Below are 20268 nucleotides of genomic sequence, written 5' to 3'. Positions count from 1 at the left end.
ATATAAAGTCAGTTTTGATCACTGATGCAAATAAAGTTATACGAAGACACTGTTTGTTACAGTCAAAATATCTTATACTAAATATAATTTCCAAGAATGTTGGTTGCGACCTAAAAATATTTATAGGTTTCTGTACGTCGAGGTATTTTATTTTCATTCTGTCTAGTTTGTTGTTATATGTTTAGTTAAAATAAACAGTAATAACCAGTCATGTTGATTAAATAACTAAGAAACCCGTAGCTCTTCTACGATCATGTATTGCTATCAACTCGTAACCCATCTACGAACTTTTTAGCTATGTTATTAAAGACAACTTCTATCAAAGTGTCATACGCTAACATGTCATAAAGCTGTATTAGTTAAGGCTCAAAAGCTATTTCAATTTGTAACTGCACTGCACACATCGCTAACTGAGCGTCGTTTGCAAGCCGCGTACGCCGTCAACTATTTTAAATTAAACTTTATCAAGAAATACGCTGTCAAGTGCAACGACAAATTTGGCTTCGTTTATTGCTTTACAAATTTGGACCCTCTAGCTTTGACTATAGAGCACAATGTAGGCGACAACGATTGATATTTAGTACAGTCACGTATAACCGAAAGCCAATCTAAGAAAGAAAAAATGGCGTTGAGATTGCAACACTTTTTGGATTGAACTAAATTAATTTATTGTTCTCTTTGACAAATATTTCAACGAGTTAATTTGATAAATAATTTTAAATATATATTATCGCTACTTTGAACTCACTCTGCTAACATATAAAGATAACGATAGTGTCGCAGACAGCATTAAGTTCCAACGTCTTTGTTAAAGGAGATCCGTGCACCAGACTAGTACTAGTCCTTAGTGTCTCAAACAATTCAGCCTTTGCCGTCGCACATATTATTCCCTACAAAAAAATCAAATTTTCAGAGAACACTTGGGTTGCTCAGTTTGTTGTACAAAATAACTGCACTAGGGTCATAAGTTCTAAAACAAATGAAAATGCATTTATTAAATGAAGAAATTTAAATTTATTAAAGTCTCAGCAATATATAAAAAATATTCTATTCGAAAAGGCCATCTTTAGCTGAGACGTTTGTTACAGACCAGGCTTAGGTTTTTCGTGCCTTATGACCAGGATAAGCCTGCTGGAAAGTCCACAGTATATTTTTTAAAGGTTTATTGCTGAGAAATTTCACTTTCAATTTCAATTCATTTCAATTTCATCATCATGCGATGATGACGAAGTTATAACTTTTCCACGACTTTAGCAGCTTCCTTGATACACTTTATCATTTTGCTTAGTGTCCTGCAATTGTGTAAATTTTTTGTGCTTTTCATCTGTGTATTGCAACAGAAGGAGTATTAATATATATATTTAGTTGTAAAGATTGTTTTTAGGTCTAGTTATATAATACGCGACAAATTTCTATAAGAAATTTTTCATTTCTCGCCATTATAATTTTTGCTTTCTAATGTGGATTCCACGAATTCAGCCTTTGTAGGTCTAACACGGTCCGATTTTTTCTGTTCTTTGGCAGACCGAGATACCAAGTTCTTGATGTATCTGGAATATGACGGACAGCTTCATACTCCTTTTGTGCAAGGGTGCAATCCTTTTTTATTTAACACGCCATTCCATATTGTAATTTAATAATAAACACGAAAAAATGTGAAATGGCAAAAATCAAAAAGTAAAAATAAAATGCATTTTCATTTGTTACAATAATAACCAATATCGGGATTAGGCAGTCAATGTTGTCATTTGCTACATTCACGCCTCTCGACAAAATGAAAAAATATGAAATCTGTAGGATGGCGTACGAGTGGCGTATACTCGCCCTCGTAGAGCGCCACGCATGCTTGCTTTTCACGCTTTGTGAACACGACGCGCGACGCATCGCTGCGTGTCAGAGTTGGCGACTGTACTGTTACATATTACCTCTTTACCGATATAAATGTTTAAAGATATAAATTTAACGACGATTTCTTTATTCAACGTCAAAAAATCATTTATACATATAGAAAACACAATGTACATTTATGAACTTAAAAAGAAAGAAGGATACATTTAATGCATCTAATTTTACATTTACTGCCATCAGCAGGAGGCATTGTGAAGCATGCACTTACATTCTCGTGGGATCAACACGCAAATGCATAGTCGAAATAACTAACATCACCACATTCAAAAAAGAGTGGCGGAGAGTTTATTGCCAGTTCTTCTCTTCCGTTCTACGCCGTGTCCGTAAGATGACTCCTGTTTTTTAACTAACTATAAATTCAAATTAACTATAAATTTTTACAACACATACGAATCGACACAGTATATACTATAATAAAAACTACCACTACTTTAAATGAGTAGTACTCTATTGATTATTTCTGTCATATAGTGTATACGCTGTGATAAAAAGAGAAAGATGAATACTGTACCTAAAATACAAATAAGTATTAAAATAAGCAAATACTTAAGATAATTTAATGTAAACTTAAGTTAAGCTCTAACTATTAATTGAAACCTTCTAATGAAAAGCAAACACCTCGGAGGAAAAGTGCTGACTGAATTGGTGCAATAATATCCACATCACCGAACATAATCTACGTGAAATCCAGTGACCTACATCTATACGCCCTTTTCTTGCACACGTCATCAAATATATGGAAACGTCAAATGTATTCAAAGAACGATTATTTCTCGTCTTACGAATGTTTATTAGACGTGTTGGTTTTTATTTTATGTAATAAGTATTTTTTTAATAACCAATTTGAAACCCTGATTACATAATCTACGTAACTTTATATTTAATATAAAACATAAGGACACAAGTTAAATTTGTAAAAAAATTGCGGTATTCCGAAACGGATAAGAAAAAAATGTAGTGACAATAGATGGCGTTGTAAGACAAAATTTAAAAAAAAGTTAACTCGCTATTATCACACGGTTTTTGTTAACTTGGTATCGAACTCTTTCGCTGAATAATTTGCGGTTGACTTCGTTAAGAAATAAATATCCGAGTAAATCATAAGCCGCTGTAAAAACACTAAAATCTTTAACAATAAATCCTCTATATGACCGTTCTTCTGACACACCAATTAAAATATATTTTACCAATAACTTCTGACATTAATAAAACTTTTTCGCGCTCATCAAACACAAATGAAGGAAAAAGTGTTCGATTATTTCGATATTACATAAATAACGACAGTTAAAGAACCGTTTGCGAACTTATGTTTGATCGTTTTCGGATCGATTGGATGTTGAGGCACGTCCCCGGGGTCGCGTCGACTCGGCATTTACATCCCCAATGCATTCGTATGCAAATGTAGCAAGATGTTATGCACACGCCGGTATGGTGGCCGTTTATAGAATAGAGACACTGGAGAATAACAATAAGAATCAGTCGAGATGAAGAACAGTTTTGATGAAAACTGTAGATCACGCACTTCTGCCATATCCCGTCAATTTACCGGTATATTTATTTACAATAACATATAGGGATGCAGTTATTATTAAATACTAGACTGTCGATGGATTGCACCTGCAACTGTGGAAGACTTTTAAGAATATTACTGTATTCTTGAAGAGGTTTACTTTAAGGCTACAAAAATAAAAATAAAGTTTGATTACAAAACCTTAGTTTTGTAATCATGTGTATGCTATTTGCGAAAATATATAATATAAAAACATTTAGAACTGTAGTAAAAAATTAAACATTAATTGAATTGTATATTGCACAAAAAACAACATGTTAAAGTTAATAATTTCCATAGTGACTATGAACGTAGGATCGATGCTTGTAGACTTCTTGTAGCTATGGGGTATATATTTTAGCACATTATACTTATGTAATATAGAACAAAAATTAATTGTTGATTTTCTACAGAAAAAAATGTATACGACTTTATATGTCATTTTATATAGCCATAGTTGATCGAACAATCCAGCGAAAGAGCAAACAATTGACGACAGCTGATCATTTGCAATTCCGAACGACGTGTGGCAGACACATCCCAACCGCTCAAATAAAATGCGAGACATGCAAAATGTTAAAAGTTAAATTATATAGTTATTAATAGAATTGAACACGTATATTAAGTTTTGATGTGACGTTCTTAAGAATGCTGTCAAATGGATATACGATTAAAATGATAAATTCTAACAACGTTAGAATAAATGATGGAGTAAGTTTAAGATCTAAGAAATGACAAAGACAATTGACGGGAAAAGAGGGTAAGACAGAAAATGTGGACGAGTACGGGCAACACGTGTACTCGTTTCGGTGCTTTTAATAATAATGACTTTGGAATCAGTATTATTATCGACCATTCAATAGTTAAATGATGAACTAAACAACTGTTTGTACAATTTACATACATTTTTAGTCTTAAACTTTTCTTAAATGATGTAATTTTCTTTATCATTTCTATTTTAAGTTAACGAAGCGATATTTCCTAATTCTCTTCTTAATAAAATCTGATAAGTTTTGTACTCTGGCTTCTGGACTAACTCTGGACTTGACACATCAATATAGCAATATGCTGACTTGCAGATCCTTGATTCATAAGAAGAGTCTATACTTCAAATTATATCAAAATCCATGGTATCACAATTGCAGGAATCAGAATGATCTCTAAATACTCTGATGCTATGGAAGATCTCCCCACATGCAGCAAAATGCTTTGAGTTTAGAAACTCAAGCCAGTCTGTAGAGGTGTCATCACCTGTGGTTATAATAATAATAATATTTCTATGGCAAAATTAACAAAATAAAATGTATATTACTGTGACCAAACAGGCCAATAATTGAGCCAATTTTTAAATAAGAAACAAAAACTTATAAACACCGGTTACCCAAATGCTACTTTGAAATATTGTAAAAAAATTACGCTGATTTATACCAATACGTATATGTATTAGTTGTAATAATTAATTTTTGACAAAGGATAATCGGGCGCTACTTGTGGTGACTGGTCGTACTTGAATTTGTTTATGCGGTGATATTAGTTATTTCGACTACGTATTTGCATGTTGTTTCCATGAGTATGTAAGTGCGTGCTCCTATTTCACCATAAAATCTTTGTTTTTAATTTATTTAATAATTATTTATTATTTTATTGTTAAATATTGTGTTATGGTTGGAGCTCCTTACAAACGTTGTGTAAAAAAAACTTCGATATTAAAAAGACTGTCGAAGAGTTTATCGCCAGTTCTTTTCTTCCGTTATACGCCCTTGAGTTGAGAACTGGCAGTAAGTTACTAGAAACATTTCACATACATTTTTGTTTTTTACATTCATAAGTAGATTTTGTATTTTTAATTTTTAGAATTTAATCTCTATTGTATAGATGAGCTTCTAATCTTTGAGAAACAAAAATAAAAAGTAATAAATAACATATAATTTTCAAACATATATAATGCTTAGGGAATGTCTTAGTTTAACAACCTTTTTTAAGTGTAAACACTAAAATATTAAGTTTAAAAATTTAAATTTTTAAAATTCTATTTATACGCGAGTTTTGGCTCTCTATCAAACCGGCTTGCCTTAGACCCAAAAAGTCGACGCCGTGCGTCAGGCACAGAAGGTTTACATCTATTCACCTGTTAAATAAATTATTGTTTTTTACACCTGTTTATATTTTTTTTATCTTTTCACATCCTTCACCTGCTATCAAAACCACATTATTGAAGCCTTGTTTAAATTAGTTATTAGTAGTTCCCATAATTAAATTAAAGGCAAAATGCCGAAATTATTTTATTTCAAAGTGGAAATCATAAATCATATTTACTCTGAAAACGTATATTATAATATAGCTGCAGTCTTGTCCTTGTCGATCATATACTAAAATGTACATTAATTTTATGTGAGTGCAGACACCCTTGAGCGAGGTCCCGAAAAATATGAAATATTCCCGGAAGCCCCGGTCCCGTGCGGTGGAAGTAATATAAAACCCGCCAGCGGCGATGTTATTTAAAATTTTGTCGGTATTTTTACAACGTTTAAGATCGTTTAGTTGGAAAGATATTTTGCTGTACATTCTCGAATTGCGTTAAGTGATGTCAGAAAATATTTTTATCTTACTACGAGACAGTTTATTATAGTCTTAATTGACAGCATCCTTGGTTCAGTTAATTAATGTATTCCTTTCCCCGTCCACCCATTCTCTTTTTTACCTACTAGCTCATTAATATTATTTAATAATATATTTACGTTGTACTGGATAAGTTCCAAATAAGCTATTTATTACTTATTGGTAGCATAAACAGTCTTTTTGCGTTTCACGACTGTCAGCGCTATTCGTCATGAAACGAATAATTTATGTGTTGCATTGCTATTTGGTACTTTATCCATACATTGTGAAACAGGGCCTTAATGTAATAAATAGTAATGTATACAGGTATCCCTAATGTAAAGTTACTGTTTGGTGTTTGTATTGCAATAAATAAATAAAACGTATGTCTAAAGTGAAACACCGAAATGAAAGGTAAAAATACCGCAATATTATTTAGAGTATTTGTTTGATAGGGAAAATCCGATTTCAAACTACTGACAAATAGTTTCTGGTCTAAATCCAGTTTAAACCAGATCAAACGGCTCAGAACTATCCTGGGACGGACGCTTTGATGTGGGCACGTGATTTTAGTCCGGACGGATTAATTAGAAAACATTATAAAAGCAGGTAGCTTTTATAGCGAACTTTCAACCCTTACTTGATAATTAGTTAAAGGAAATTCCATTACTTACTTCGATATTAATACATGCGTAGAAAATACAATGAAATATAATTTGAATTGAGATTTTGTATTATCAGGTAAATACGATAAACTAAAATCGATAAGTATACAAAATATTTTTATTCTATTCTATCTACTGCTATTGAAAAGAGATGTGAATGTATAAGTTACAGTGAATGAATGAATGAATGAACAACTGGCACGTACCAATTGGGTTTTCTTCATTCCAGAATGAATCGTCCACTGTGTAATCTTCTGAAACAAGGAAAAAACGATTGATAACATGATTTATTATCATGATATGCGGAGAATTTAAATTGAACCTATCTTTATTAATACTTCACTGGAAATGAAAATACTATCTTTGAATTTTTTTTAACCGCATCTAAACTCGCATTCGAAAAGATTATTTTACAAAGAGCATCTATTTTCATTTTACATTAGGAAACACTAGGAATTACTAAATTCCTTAAAATTAATAAACACATTAGGAACAGTTTATCTTGCGACGCATATATACCTACCAAAGCAGTAAAATTTATGAAAGCTTCTCTTCGTCTTCCACTTTTACATTTTAATGTTTGTCTATAGTAGGAGAATACCTAGGTAATATGTAGAATCATCTACCAAATCTATTAAAGGATAAATTGGCTAAAAACTCCTTTTATTTGTATTGCAAAGATAACATAACAGTAGTTTTTGACTATATCGATAAGCCAAATAGCAATTAATATATATAATATATATACCTAAACTTAAATTTTTCATCTCGTGGATCTATTTGTTGCTATGAAAAAAAACAAATAATTTTTATTACAATTTAATACCTAATATATCCCGTTCCACATCTCGGTTATGAAATCGCTCATAACATGTTGTCGATTTATCGAGGGATGCAAAATCGTCGCCACATAACAGAAACACACAAAATATCTTACATCGGAAAATGCCGTAAAAACCTGTAGAAGCGGTAAAAGCTAATGGCTGTGATCCCCGCGTGTTTTCAGAACATTGTTTTAACGTGACGACCTTATATGATATGTATGATGGAAAAAATGATCGCACCTGTCGTAAATCCCCTTATTTATGGCAAAGAGTTTTTACGATGAAGTATTTAACGATACTAGATATCGTGTTAAAGCAATTATAATACTGCGACTTATTCAAATTTAAATTTAATAAGTACAGAAATATCGTTTTCACTTAGCCTACCTATTTAAGTTGGTAAATGTATTTAAGCAAAGGCTTCACCAAGGCAACCTTACATTTCTTAATAAAAATAGCTGTGAAAGAGTCACTACCAGGTCTGTATAATACGTAATATTACCTTTTATATTATTACCTATTATAGACGAAAATAGGAAAAAATAGAAAATCTTATGAAATGAATATATTTCTCGAAAAGGGATTTCGGTATTGTGTGATGAAACACGTTTTTCCGTATGTTTTCCCGGAAGTAAAGTAATTGTATCACATACCTGAACTAAATCGGACATCAGAATAAATACGACATCATTTATCACTAAAAAATATTTTTATATTGAGACATTTAGTCTGAAATTTGGTAATATTATGACATTAGATACCTACTACAAGCTAATTAGCGAAATTAAAAATTTATTTTTTTAAGTTCACCACATCATACATAATGCTATATCTACAGTATATGTTTCGTCTATCTTTTCTAAAATATATGAAAATTTTGGTAATTCAACTCAAAATTCAAAAGTAAGTATGTTAATAGGGAAATAAATGTGTCACACGTTTGCTAACATTTAATATTTTCATAGAATTCAGTTAGTAGTTCTAGCTTCGAGTGGCAACTTTGAATCTTCATTATCTAGAACTCAATACATGAATGTCATATTATGATAAATAACACGCAATCATATTAATTAAATAAACCGAATTCAATTGCGGTATTTTTACACAAGGTAATTATTTTTTTGCTCTGGTTGCATTTCGAATCACCCTTTCCCGTTGCTTTCAATTATTGTGAACAAATATTGGTCGGTGATTAATTGCGTTGTCTTTGGTTTTTGTATTGTCTGTTCGGTTTCGTTTAATTATTGCATTGTTGCCTTTGAAGCATTGTTAATGTTGGCTAGTTTATTAGTGACTTGCAATTTTTAATGAAATCTTCTACTATTATATTTATACTTGTTTTAATTAAGTTTAAATTTAAAAACTACTGTATAAATCAAACAGTTTCAGTTCAAATCAACATATATTCATCAGACCTAACCTAGCCGAGGTTTCTTGCTTCGGCTATGTATCGTCCTCGATGTTTGAATCGGTTTGTGAGGTTTTACACGCAATAGCTTTAATTTTATGTTGTAATGTATGACATTGGTCGTGTTATAATATAAGTGGTAATTTTCTTCGACGTCCTGGTGGACAGAAAAAAAGTGTCCAGTTTGTGTTTCAACCACACACTGTATACACACATAAACTGTAGTTTTTTTCTTTTTATGTATACAAAAAAATAATGAAATAAATTACTTGATTTCCCTGTTTCACTACGTTTTTGCGTTGCCCGCTTCTTCTAATCATTTTATGTATTTTGCAATGTAATTGGAAATAAATAATTCGATAAATTATTATAGAAATACTATTGTGTAGTTGAAGATGATGTTAACAATGGATTGTTTTAAAGCGATTTTCCTTGGGTACCTGACACATTTTCAGCAGAAGTATGTCGAGTAGATTGGTGATATTTTATAACACAGCTATAAAGACAAATTCATAATATTTTTTGTCAAACATTACAATATACATTTTTGTCTACGAGTTTCGTTAGTAAAATCCCGTTTATATATAAAGCAACTCACTTTCATATTTATAAGCAGTTAAATGAAAAAACGGAATGTTTTACAGAAAAAATTTACTCAATGATCTTAAAATGTATGAATCAAGAGTCTTATTTGAATGAATTATCTGTAATTTATACATACGGACGAAAAGAATAACTTAAAAACAATAAGCTATTATAATTAGTTATGTAAAGTATGATAGAATATAATATTCTTAATAATTAATTGAGATTCATTGAAAATATTGTAATTCAACGCAAATAAAACAATTGATAAAATCAAATTGATATTTTCACAGACGTAATATTTTATTTTAGCTAATTGGCTTATTTATAGGATAGGTTGTAGTTTAATATTTTCCAAGATTTATCTTGAATAGGAGTATAATTTAAGCCGAGTTTGTGCTTCAAATTTAACAGAGCTATTTTAGCAATATTTAAATCCAATATTAACATTACATTCCAAAAGTTTCTGTCTTGTCTTAATTTAATTGTTAAAAAGCTCACAACTGAAATGTAATTAAAATAATGAATATTGTTTTCGTCTGAAACCAGTCGTATACCACTAGAACATACTCTCGTAAATAAAGCAGGGCATATTCTGGTAAGGGTTTTTGCCCAACCCAGCAGTGACGTGAGTTAATTAAGTGGTGAATGTAACCGTAATTACAACGATCCGCAATCACAATTAGTCAAACTTCAAAGGGCCCTGTAAGCTCGGATTACCGGAATACCTAGAGCCCTTGAAAAATTCCAGTGAATTCAATATTATTTATTTTCTATATATTAAGAATCGCTTGATATCGTACAGTCATACATCGTTGTTAATAGGCAAAAATATGGGATATAAAAAATTATACAAGCTCGAAGTTAAGTTCGGTGGCGGTTGATGAGATGAAAAACTTTGTTTGGAGCTGAGTAACAACTGACTTTAATCGTTTGAAATACGAGCTTACAACTAACGTAAAATGAGGAGTTGCAACGCTAACAAGAACTATCTTGGCTTATGAATGTTCATAAGTCTAGGTAATTCTTCAATACAAGTATAGTCGATCTTTTTGGACATAATCGGAAACGAGAATGTTATATTACAATTTATGAGGGTGGAAGGAATGTGGCTCAAAGTATTTTTTTTATGCGCAGAAAAACGCGCAGTTGTGTTACGGTGGACGTCGAGGTGATACGGGTGGAATTTCGTATTCTGCTTCGACGTCCGATGATGAAACTCAGCTGCAGGTATTAATCCGAACAACTCCTCTGAACACTCTCCATGGTAAATGCGGTAGAATATGCAGAGAGACCCCACATCTTACATCAATTAGCGATGATTGCTTACACTTCTAATGATGATAAATATTATAGGTTACATAACTCTCTGACATGAAAATAAATAATGATATTTCACGTAAAAATTTAAACATTTTAACACTAAACATCCCGCTGGGTCCAACCGAACCCGACATCTCCCAATTTATTATTACCGACGAAATTTTTGTCAATATTGACGCGAAGGAATAAAAAGGTCAGCCATTTCTGTGACATCCGATAGGTCTTTTGTCCCCTTGCCCCAGCACGTGTAATTACATTTTGGCCTTGCGATGAGCGAACCAACTGTGGGACTCTTGTTCATTAGGGGGAAAAGGTTTTTACCATTTGACGTTAGCATTCTTTAATTTGTTGAAATAAAATTTTCTACTTTCAAATAAAATCGTTGTTATATATAAAAAATATATTCGAATCAAACCTAGCGATTTGGATTTCATTCGGATTTTAAAGGCCAGTGACGCATTTGAGAGATTGACCATTTTCTTTTACAATTAACTCCAAGTAAGCCTAATGTCCATTTCTTATTAAAATGTTTTGCTGACGTAGTTAATTAATAGTCAATGATATAAATACGTGCCAATAAAGAAATATCTCTAGATCAAAATATATTACTTGTCCAATTTCCTACAATTCACACTGAAAAGCTATACAATTAAATGTTTTCATCAATGTTAGTAATTAAGTTTAAGAGCGATATAGCCTATGTATAGAAGACTTCTAGTTCTAGTAACAGGATTACAAAGAAGAAGGAAAATTTTGCAAGAATGTTAGTATGGGTAAAGTTGGATATTGAGGCGGATTGTTTTGTTAATACAATATAATTTAATATATTTTTCTATGAAAAACACATATATTTCAAGAACTTGGCACAATTTCTGCAATAGCTGTTCGTGATTGTGTGGGCGTGATTTGTTACCTGGACCTCTCTCGAACGATGAATGGGGTCTTTTTGACAGCCGTATTACCAATCAAGGGTTAGGCGAGGTTAGGTTCCGACCTCTGATCGATTTATATGAACGATTTGACCAAAATACTAAATTTTGGTGTTGATTGAAGGTAGCTTTATTGCCGAGATATGGTGTAAATTAAAATAACTTTAAGTTTGTTGTCGATTGAAAAGGATTTTCTGTCAACATAGTGTAACGTAAATGCGCCTTTTTGTTCTAATTTTATGACTCAGACACGCCGATTTTGTTAATTATGCTCATTAAAACGTTAGTGAATTGTGTTCAATGTATGTTAAAGGATTAACCAATGTGGAAACTATAAACCATACATTAAAAAAAGAAAACAATAGATATAGACATAACATTTATTACTAACAAAACACACACACAGAAACACACAAAATAACAATAATCAAAGAAAAAGATATAAAAAATTAGACCTAACATTTTTTAAAGAACAATGTATGTTTTAAGTATGTAGTGCTGTGGTTGTAATTGACCCTGGCTTAGCATTATGCTGAGGAGCAGAGTGTTCCACAGCGCTGGTCTTTCTGACAGAGACCACAACACAAGAAGAATAAGAATATAAAGATACTAATATTAAGTAGAAAAAAATAGTAAAAGTTTGCACTGTAATAAAGTCTTGTATAAAAGTGTATAGTAAATAATGACAACAATGGTAATATTACGTAAACCATTATCAGTGGAAACGCTTCATCTAAAACCTAATTATAAAAATAAACCGAGGCGACGTGAACCAGAGCTCAAATTTAATTAATTTAAGTAATAACTCTATATACCCTCACGGTCGCTGGGATCTTAATTTAATTCCGAACACGTTGTCGATTTAAAATGGCCACCGTTAGTCGATTGCAGAGTGATACTACGCTACCGATCTGGTTCGTTACATTTCGCCATTAATTCTGATATTTCTAGTGACATTGAGCAGATGGCTATTAAAAATGCTACGTTTACAGCTACGTTTCTATTTAGTAAAATTGAAAACAACGACTGTTATTAAAGGTGTTTAAATAAATTGAAATATACTTCTTTTTACTAAGTATTATTATTACATTCTTATTACTTTGCGACTGAAGCGCAAACTAGCTGCTGTGCTAACATTGGAGAGGTGAGACTTAAAATTATCAATCGTTTACATATCTATAAAAATACACACTTTATTCTGACAATACTAGACAAATACGATATGGTCGAAAAATATACAATGTACGCAACATCGCGACTGTGAACACTTTGAAAACATATAAAGATGTCGATACTGTCTGAGACAGCATTCAGTAAGCACACTGTCTGTGTTAACATACATCATAGATCGTGCTCCGACTTAACTCACAGACTCACAGACATATATATATATCTGAATAAAAATACTCAACCTTGTAATTGGCAGTCTAATAAACTGTTATCAGATAAGGAAATAAGATGAAAGTTATAATTGACGTAAAAAAATTCCAGCCAAAAATCCGTTAAACAAATCATTGAAGTGGTAATTTTAATTTCACTTCAAAGGCATTTGTTGAAAAATATTTCAATTATATGAATAAAATGAAACCTTACGCAACACAATTACCAACAGTTCCTTTGATCGGCGAATCGTTTCCACCCGAACGAATCGTCAAAAACATGAAAATCGCTGACGAAAGGGAACAATAAATATACCTTTTGCTAAGCAACGAGTACCCGTCGAAAATCAAATTATTAGGTAGCCTTCCTGTAGTTATATAGATCTTCAATTGTATCAATATTGGAACGTAACTTGATTTCCGTGCAGAGTGCTGTCAGTTTGACGGCGGTCGAATGACGTTTCACATCTCGCGGATTTGCGGTTGCAATGTTTTGGTATGTAAACAAAATAAACTATAATATATTCCTATGCAACATGTTATTTATATAAAAAACGTTACAAGTTTGTTGCGTGGAAGAGATCGCTCGAAAGCGATAAGCGATAAGCTGCAATCCTTTTCATTAAATTATGTCAATTATATTATGTTTATACAACTAAGTGCTAATAAATAAATTATTTCATTATACTAAACCCTCGTTTCTCAAGCGGGAGTTAGAGACCCTTGTAAGGATCGAGATTGTTTTAAAGAGGGTCGCAGTCTGCTGCAAAAAAATAAACTCAAACTACATATGGTAGGTATAAATGGCGTTAAAGATGGCGGCCTATGTACATATTATTATAATTTTACAGTGCGGGGGTCGCAAGACTATTTTACTAAAGTTTTTGGCTGTTTCATGGGTCGCGTATGAAAATGGTTGAGAAGCGATGTACTCAACTTAAGCCATAATTGTAATTTGACAATTTAGGTATTGATATCTTATTAAAAAATTTTTCACTTTCATAGAACCATTTTTGTGTCCAAAACGCTGAAGTCCGATTGTACGATTTCAAGTCAGTGGACAACTTTAATAGTGCAAAAATAATTCCGCCCTACCGTTTGTTACCTGTGCGACACATTTTTCGAAACCGCAACAATGCCGCTATATAATTATAATCTCGGTAATGGCTGTAGCACTCGCTTCGCGTTTTTGTAATATTTTATGTATTTTGCGTTGTAAATCACTGTCAGCGATTGTGCGGGATGAATAGAAATGAAAACCCGCTCACACCGGGGATTATTCGTTTAGGACATATTGTTGCGGGCGTGTGTAGAGATAACGGGATTTGGCGAGCAAATTTTAACTATTTTATTAGACGCGTTGATGTTAGTGTTGTTTGGGATTTTACGAATCGTTCCTGGTGTATTTGTCCCTTTTCTTAACTTGGATTTAAACTATACCACTGTACAAAAAAATCCTGCTCAAAAAAAGTTTTATTGAATACGTTATAAAGGCGTTAGATAAACGCCCGAAATAATGTTATAAACGCTCTAATGTTCAATTAAAAAGCTTTTAAGAACTTTGACATTCTTTATTATATCAATAAAAATAAGGGCAGAGATTTTACCACATAATGAAAGCACATTTACTGAATTTGTTGTATTTTGTTTATATTTTACAAAAAAAGACTCGTCAAGTATGTTCTCGAAGCTCTGACCAAGTATAATACTGAAGTGGCCAATCTGCGATTTCTAGTAAAACGAACTATAGCGCCAATGAATGTACAATGTAGAAAAAATTATTGTTTATAATACAAGTATAGATTTAATATGCATATTTTCGTACCAGTACAAATAAAATGTAATTAACTAAAAACTAACTAACTAATCGCTAGGTTTACGAAATCATAACAAATTGAGATTAATAGGATACGATTGTTTACATTTTAGATGTTGCAAAATGTCGTATGAATATTTCAATAAATCTTAAATATTCCTAATGCCATCTTTGTAGCTAATATTAATTTACATTTATTTGTACCTTTACCTTATTGCTGTTTCTACCCTTAGATTATTAAGGTATTATTACTTTTAGCTAACCTCTAGGTTTTACAATTTAGAACTTCCTTATTCGTAAGACTTTGAATTAATTCGCATAAGGCATAGGAACATGCACGTGGACAAATGACAAACAATTTCGATCACAGCGACAAATCGCCTGAGAGATCGAAAGCTTACTTGGTTAGGGCAGCAAATGGCCCGCGGTCTTTTGCCTATAACTAGAAAGATTGTTTAAAACGAGAACGTCTCTCGTACAACGTGTCAATGGAAATTGGAAATACAATATATTGTTAAGCATTAAAGTGACCAGTATAGATTTAATTCAAATTTCTAAAATCGTTGAGCTCTTGAGCGTTGTCATATAAAAAAATCTAAACACATGTCACGAAGAACCTACCGGTAAAATATATATAAAATATTTATTGCTTTAAGAGAAAAATTAAATACTCACCAAACCTTACCAATTCTTTTTACAAAGTATGATATACCTAGATAAGGGAAGGATGGACATTCAACTGGAGATTCAGGATAAAGTTACATTCAATAAAGAAACTAAGTAAAATATACATTTATTTTCATTACAGGTTTCAATGTAATTTCATCTCATCTCCAGTCTATCTGATTTGTTGTAGACTAATCTTCACATTAAAACTAGTATAAATCTAATAAATATTTTATAATTTATTTTATGTCATAAATAGCCGTACCAATACAGATGACTGTTAAATTTTCTGGTTCTTAAAAACAAAGTTGTGTTATAATAACACATTCCATGTTCAAATACATCTCAAAGTAGCTGCCGCCTAATATATAATTCTCCGTATAGAAAACACAAACGTTATATTATACTAGTGTCAAAATTAACATGAAACATTGTGACATTGCGGTCATAAATTCTAACATTACAATGTACTGTTTAGTATTCTAGCAGTTTCCAATTATTCAGCGTTACGAATGCACAGTTGATTATTAAAACTACCCGCGTTTCACACGGCCACCGCATGTGTGACATTTCGCATTAGATACCGTCATATTTGCACTAACATTGTTGGCTGTTCATATTGCATATGCTAATAGCTGTTGTCGGCCAGAAATATAAAACAATAAATGTTAACGATCACATATAATTAAAGAAGCTAGTATGTCGCTAGCCAATCAGGGGTCATACAAGTAGATATAAAGAATGGGAAAATTATGAGTTGTATAAAGCAAGTGAAAACTTTAATATTACCTAAGTGATGAAAATCAATTTTAACAATACATTAAATGAAAGGATTTTTAATAGTCTTTCTTAGTGTTGATGAGAACAGCCTCTAATTCAGAGTATGGACCAAAATCCCCGATTCCGAGCCACAAAGTACCTTACTAGGTTATATCGTAGTCATAAAATTATTAAGCAAAACAGACACAGAAACATTTCTGTCTTACGTGGTAGCTAGTCTTAAAATGAAAGAGACAAAACGCAGTAATGAATATTAATATCCGAATTGCCCCCTTAATTATTCAGCTGCATCATAACAAGCGATACTGCGCCATTTTCCCAACAATTAAGCCAGCGGGGGCGTGGGCCAATTCATTTTAATTAGGACCGAGAGGAGTAAAGAACTTTACGCGACAGAGACTATATTACGAAAATTTACCTTTAAGACTACTCTAAATATATTGAATGCGTAAATAGAATGAAAGACTATAGTAAGTTTTATATGTCTGCCTTGGAAACATACCTGCGGGAGGCCAGAAAATTTCATCAAACCCAGAACTCTTTAGATTGAATTCATTGTTTATAACTTCGACAAATCGTTTTCTTTGCTGTATTAAATAACGAGATTTCGTAAAAAAGTTAGTAATAATAAGTTCAAACAATTGCAAAACATATATTGGTTTCCTTTGATCACTAGAATAACATACAAAACGAATACCTTTCAACGCTAGAGAAACCATTAGATTTAGAACAATCGTTCCAGTTGAAATCTCTATACGCGATGGATTCTCAAAGCAAACGAATAAAGCGAACGCTCTGTCCATTTTAAAGGAGTTATCTTGTGGGAAAATCCTTAGCATTACTTACGGATAGTTGTGTTGGACATATTATACTTAGTATGAAATAAAAGAAAAAAGTATATAATAATAAAAGTATAACTGCAGTAGTACACTAAACCAAATAAAAAGCCTAACCCGATTGAGACGTTTCGCTCTATATTAATTAACATATTTGTCTCTCTTATCAGTAACTATAATTTGAGAAAAGGGATGGTGTGGGTAAATAAATCAATGAACATTCCAACTATGTATTCTGAATATTGAAAAAACAATTAATTCTCTTCTTCTTCAGGTACCACTTTGATGCTAATGACAGACTGTTAATGAATTGAATTGAATATCTTGCACTACATTAACCAGTTCTTTGGCGGATGTGACGCCGTCCACGTTCCGCAACCACGAAATTTTTCTTCACCAATGCGTCTTAAATTTGGCCCATCATTATGAGCTGCAAGAACTCGAAATTACGCAAAATGTGTCTGATGTGTGTTTAACAGTCTGAATGAAACTTTCATGTCATCCGGATTGGTTGAAGGACTTTTCTTTCATCACCCCTTGGATCCAGCATCCAATGGTAGCTATTAAAAGCTTCGAAAAACCTTCTTCTGTATTATGTAGCCAATTTCCCACAGCCTCAATTTGATACGAAGTAAATGAGGTGTCAACTTAGTACTTTAGTTAATTCTCATAAACATATTTAACGAAAAAAACACATTTATGCTTGTACATCTTAGTTTGAGATTATATTTGACGTATATTTTTACTTAAGCTTTTGCTACGAAAGCTTCGACGATGTATTACCGATTAGTAGGTTTTCAAGAAAATACAAGAAAAAATATGCAAATACGTTCTCCTGGCATCCATATTATGCACTAACTATATGTGTAATGGGTAAAAATATGTCGCCATGTTACAATTTAATTGAATAAATAAGTAGTGATGAAACATTGTACATAAATTTTATCGTCCTATACATAATAAAGAAATTCAATACCTATAAACCCTTGTATTTTCTTTTATTTTTTTAAATAAGAGCCAGCTTTTATGTTAAAAAGCGGGTAGCCAATTAATAGCAGCCGAGAAATTAATGATGCAGAGTTATACCGATAAAAATGATCCTTTAAACGAAAACAACGCGAACAGAATTATTATTCAATCGTTCGAAACGGCTGAATTATATTTTGCGCTAACCGGATATTAAGGAAAAATACGAAAATAATGTAATTTGTTGTCGTTTAATTGAGACCCTATAGATTTCATTTTGTTCAGTTTTATTTCAACATTTCTTCTGTGTATTGACACAGACTACCGCCTAAACTGATCAAAAATCGTAAATTCTAAAGTGGACACAAAGACACTCGCACAATTAAATACAACTCAATTTATTTCTTTAATTTTTATACCTTTTTAAATACTTACAATGGACCTATTGAGCGTCTAAGTGGGAAAACAGAGTCCACATACCATACCATAGCTTTTTAAATTTGTGTTCTAGTTTAGTATTTGGTTACTACAAAGGAAATTCAATACGTACAATAACTAGAATACCTCTTGCTACAATGATAGCCTTGGCGCACACCAATTAGTTATAGGTTTTTGTTCAATTTTCTCAACAAGCGTAGTTAAACGATCCCTATCAGGTGGAACAGCAAAAAACCTATTTGACTTAGGCTCTGGAAAATTGGGTAAAAACAAACGGTGCATTGCGTGGTTGGAGTGCTGCGGACAAAAGCGCACTCCACTGGCCCTGGCTATGTGCCAGCTCTGACAATGGAATTCCTTTAGGGCTCACATAAAAATGCACTTTTATTTCATTCGATCGACTTTTATAGGGGTCACTTGATGGCAACATCGCCCATAATATTGAGGCTAGCGTTAGTCTGTGAATATGAAACGGTGTCTTTGAAAAATTCTTTTTTCTAGTTCTCCTATACCGTACCCACAATATATAAGTGATTTTCTAGCTTCTGGTGAAGTTTTTGCTATACTTGAAGTCAATGTAAATAAATGTCAATGTCGTATTAAATTTTTACTAAAACTTTGTATATTTATCGATAATTCAAGCAATTATTATTGTAATTGAAGAGCGCAAAATTAATTATAATAGTAGATTCTTTAAGAATCTGTTGGAGCTCTGTACTCATTACGATTTTATCTTAGACCAATTATTTTTCGGAGAATATTTTTTATCAATAACTATGATTCGTGAACAAAAATCCACGTGAATTGGGGAAAGTATTGCGAGCATTAGATTTTAACGAGGCGTAAAAAATAATTGAGGAAAAAACATTCTTGACAGTTTGATGATTTATTTTCCAACTAGACTCATAAACTTTGTAAACGTTTAACTTAAATAATAAGCAATTTCCGTACGACGTCCAGCTATTAAAATAATAACGCAATTAACATTTTTCCGCTTTTCCGGAAGGGACATAATTGCCGTGATGTGGGGTACGTCATAGATTTATGTCTGATAACGTTTTATTTATATACGTCACCTTTTGCTTAAATATTACGACTTGTTAAAGCCACAGAATAAAACAGTAAATACCATTTGTTCGAAAAGTTTATTTTTTCAGTAAATTCAAATATATTATACGTATATATACAGGGTAATACTACTGTGTAGGCATTGGTGGAAGCTATAAAAAAGGAATTCAATAATCGATCAGACTAAGTCTTACTAAAAGCATCTGAATCTGAATGATTATTGGCGGTCTAATGTAGGCGTGCACACGACAGAGGTAACATTCCAACTAAACTTATCCCGTCGAAAAGCTAAACTGAAGAAAACACAAAAATACTCGCTATTTAGCTTTGCATTTTCCCCATTAGCGTTTCATCAAATTATTCCAATCCTAATCCATCAATAAATTATTGAAACCGAGCGAAAAGGAATTTAGTAAAATCGCTTGTTTTTCGCAATTAAGTCCGATAATCCCTCGATTACTTCCGCTAACGGTTTTATTTTTAAATAGAAGCTTACCGCTTGGAAAACTTTACATTTTTTGTTTATTATA

General features: G+C 32.1%; 1 protein-coding gene across 9 annotated transcripts in view; it reads right to left on the bottom strand.

Annotated features, from left to right (window-relative positions):
* LOC111001032 (disintegrin and metalloproteinase domain-containing protein 11) overlaps window positions 1–20268 on the bottom strand; it is a 338822-nt gene that overhangs the window by 149069 nt on the left and 169485 nt on the right. For all 9 annotated transcript variants that reach the window (XM_045629101.1, XM_045629099.1, XM_045629106.1 and 6 more), the window contains exon 5: window positions 6927–6974. In XM_045629101.1, the coding sequence (XP_045485057.1) occupies window positions 6927–6974 (48 nt within the window). The remainder of the gene's footprint in view (window positions 1–6926; window positions 6975–20268) is intronic.

The sequence above is a fragment of the Pieris rapae genome, chromosome 8, assembly GCF_905147795.1.
Source record: "Pieris rapae chromosome 8, ilPieRapa1.1, whole genome shotgun sequence".
NCBI classification, from domain to species: Eukaryota; Metazoa; Arthropoda; class Insecta; order Lepidoptera; family Pieridae; genus Pieris; species Pieris rapae.
This window is presented reverse-complemented; position numbering and strand designations above follow the sequence as displayed.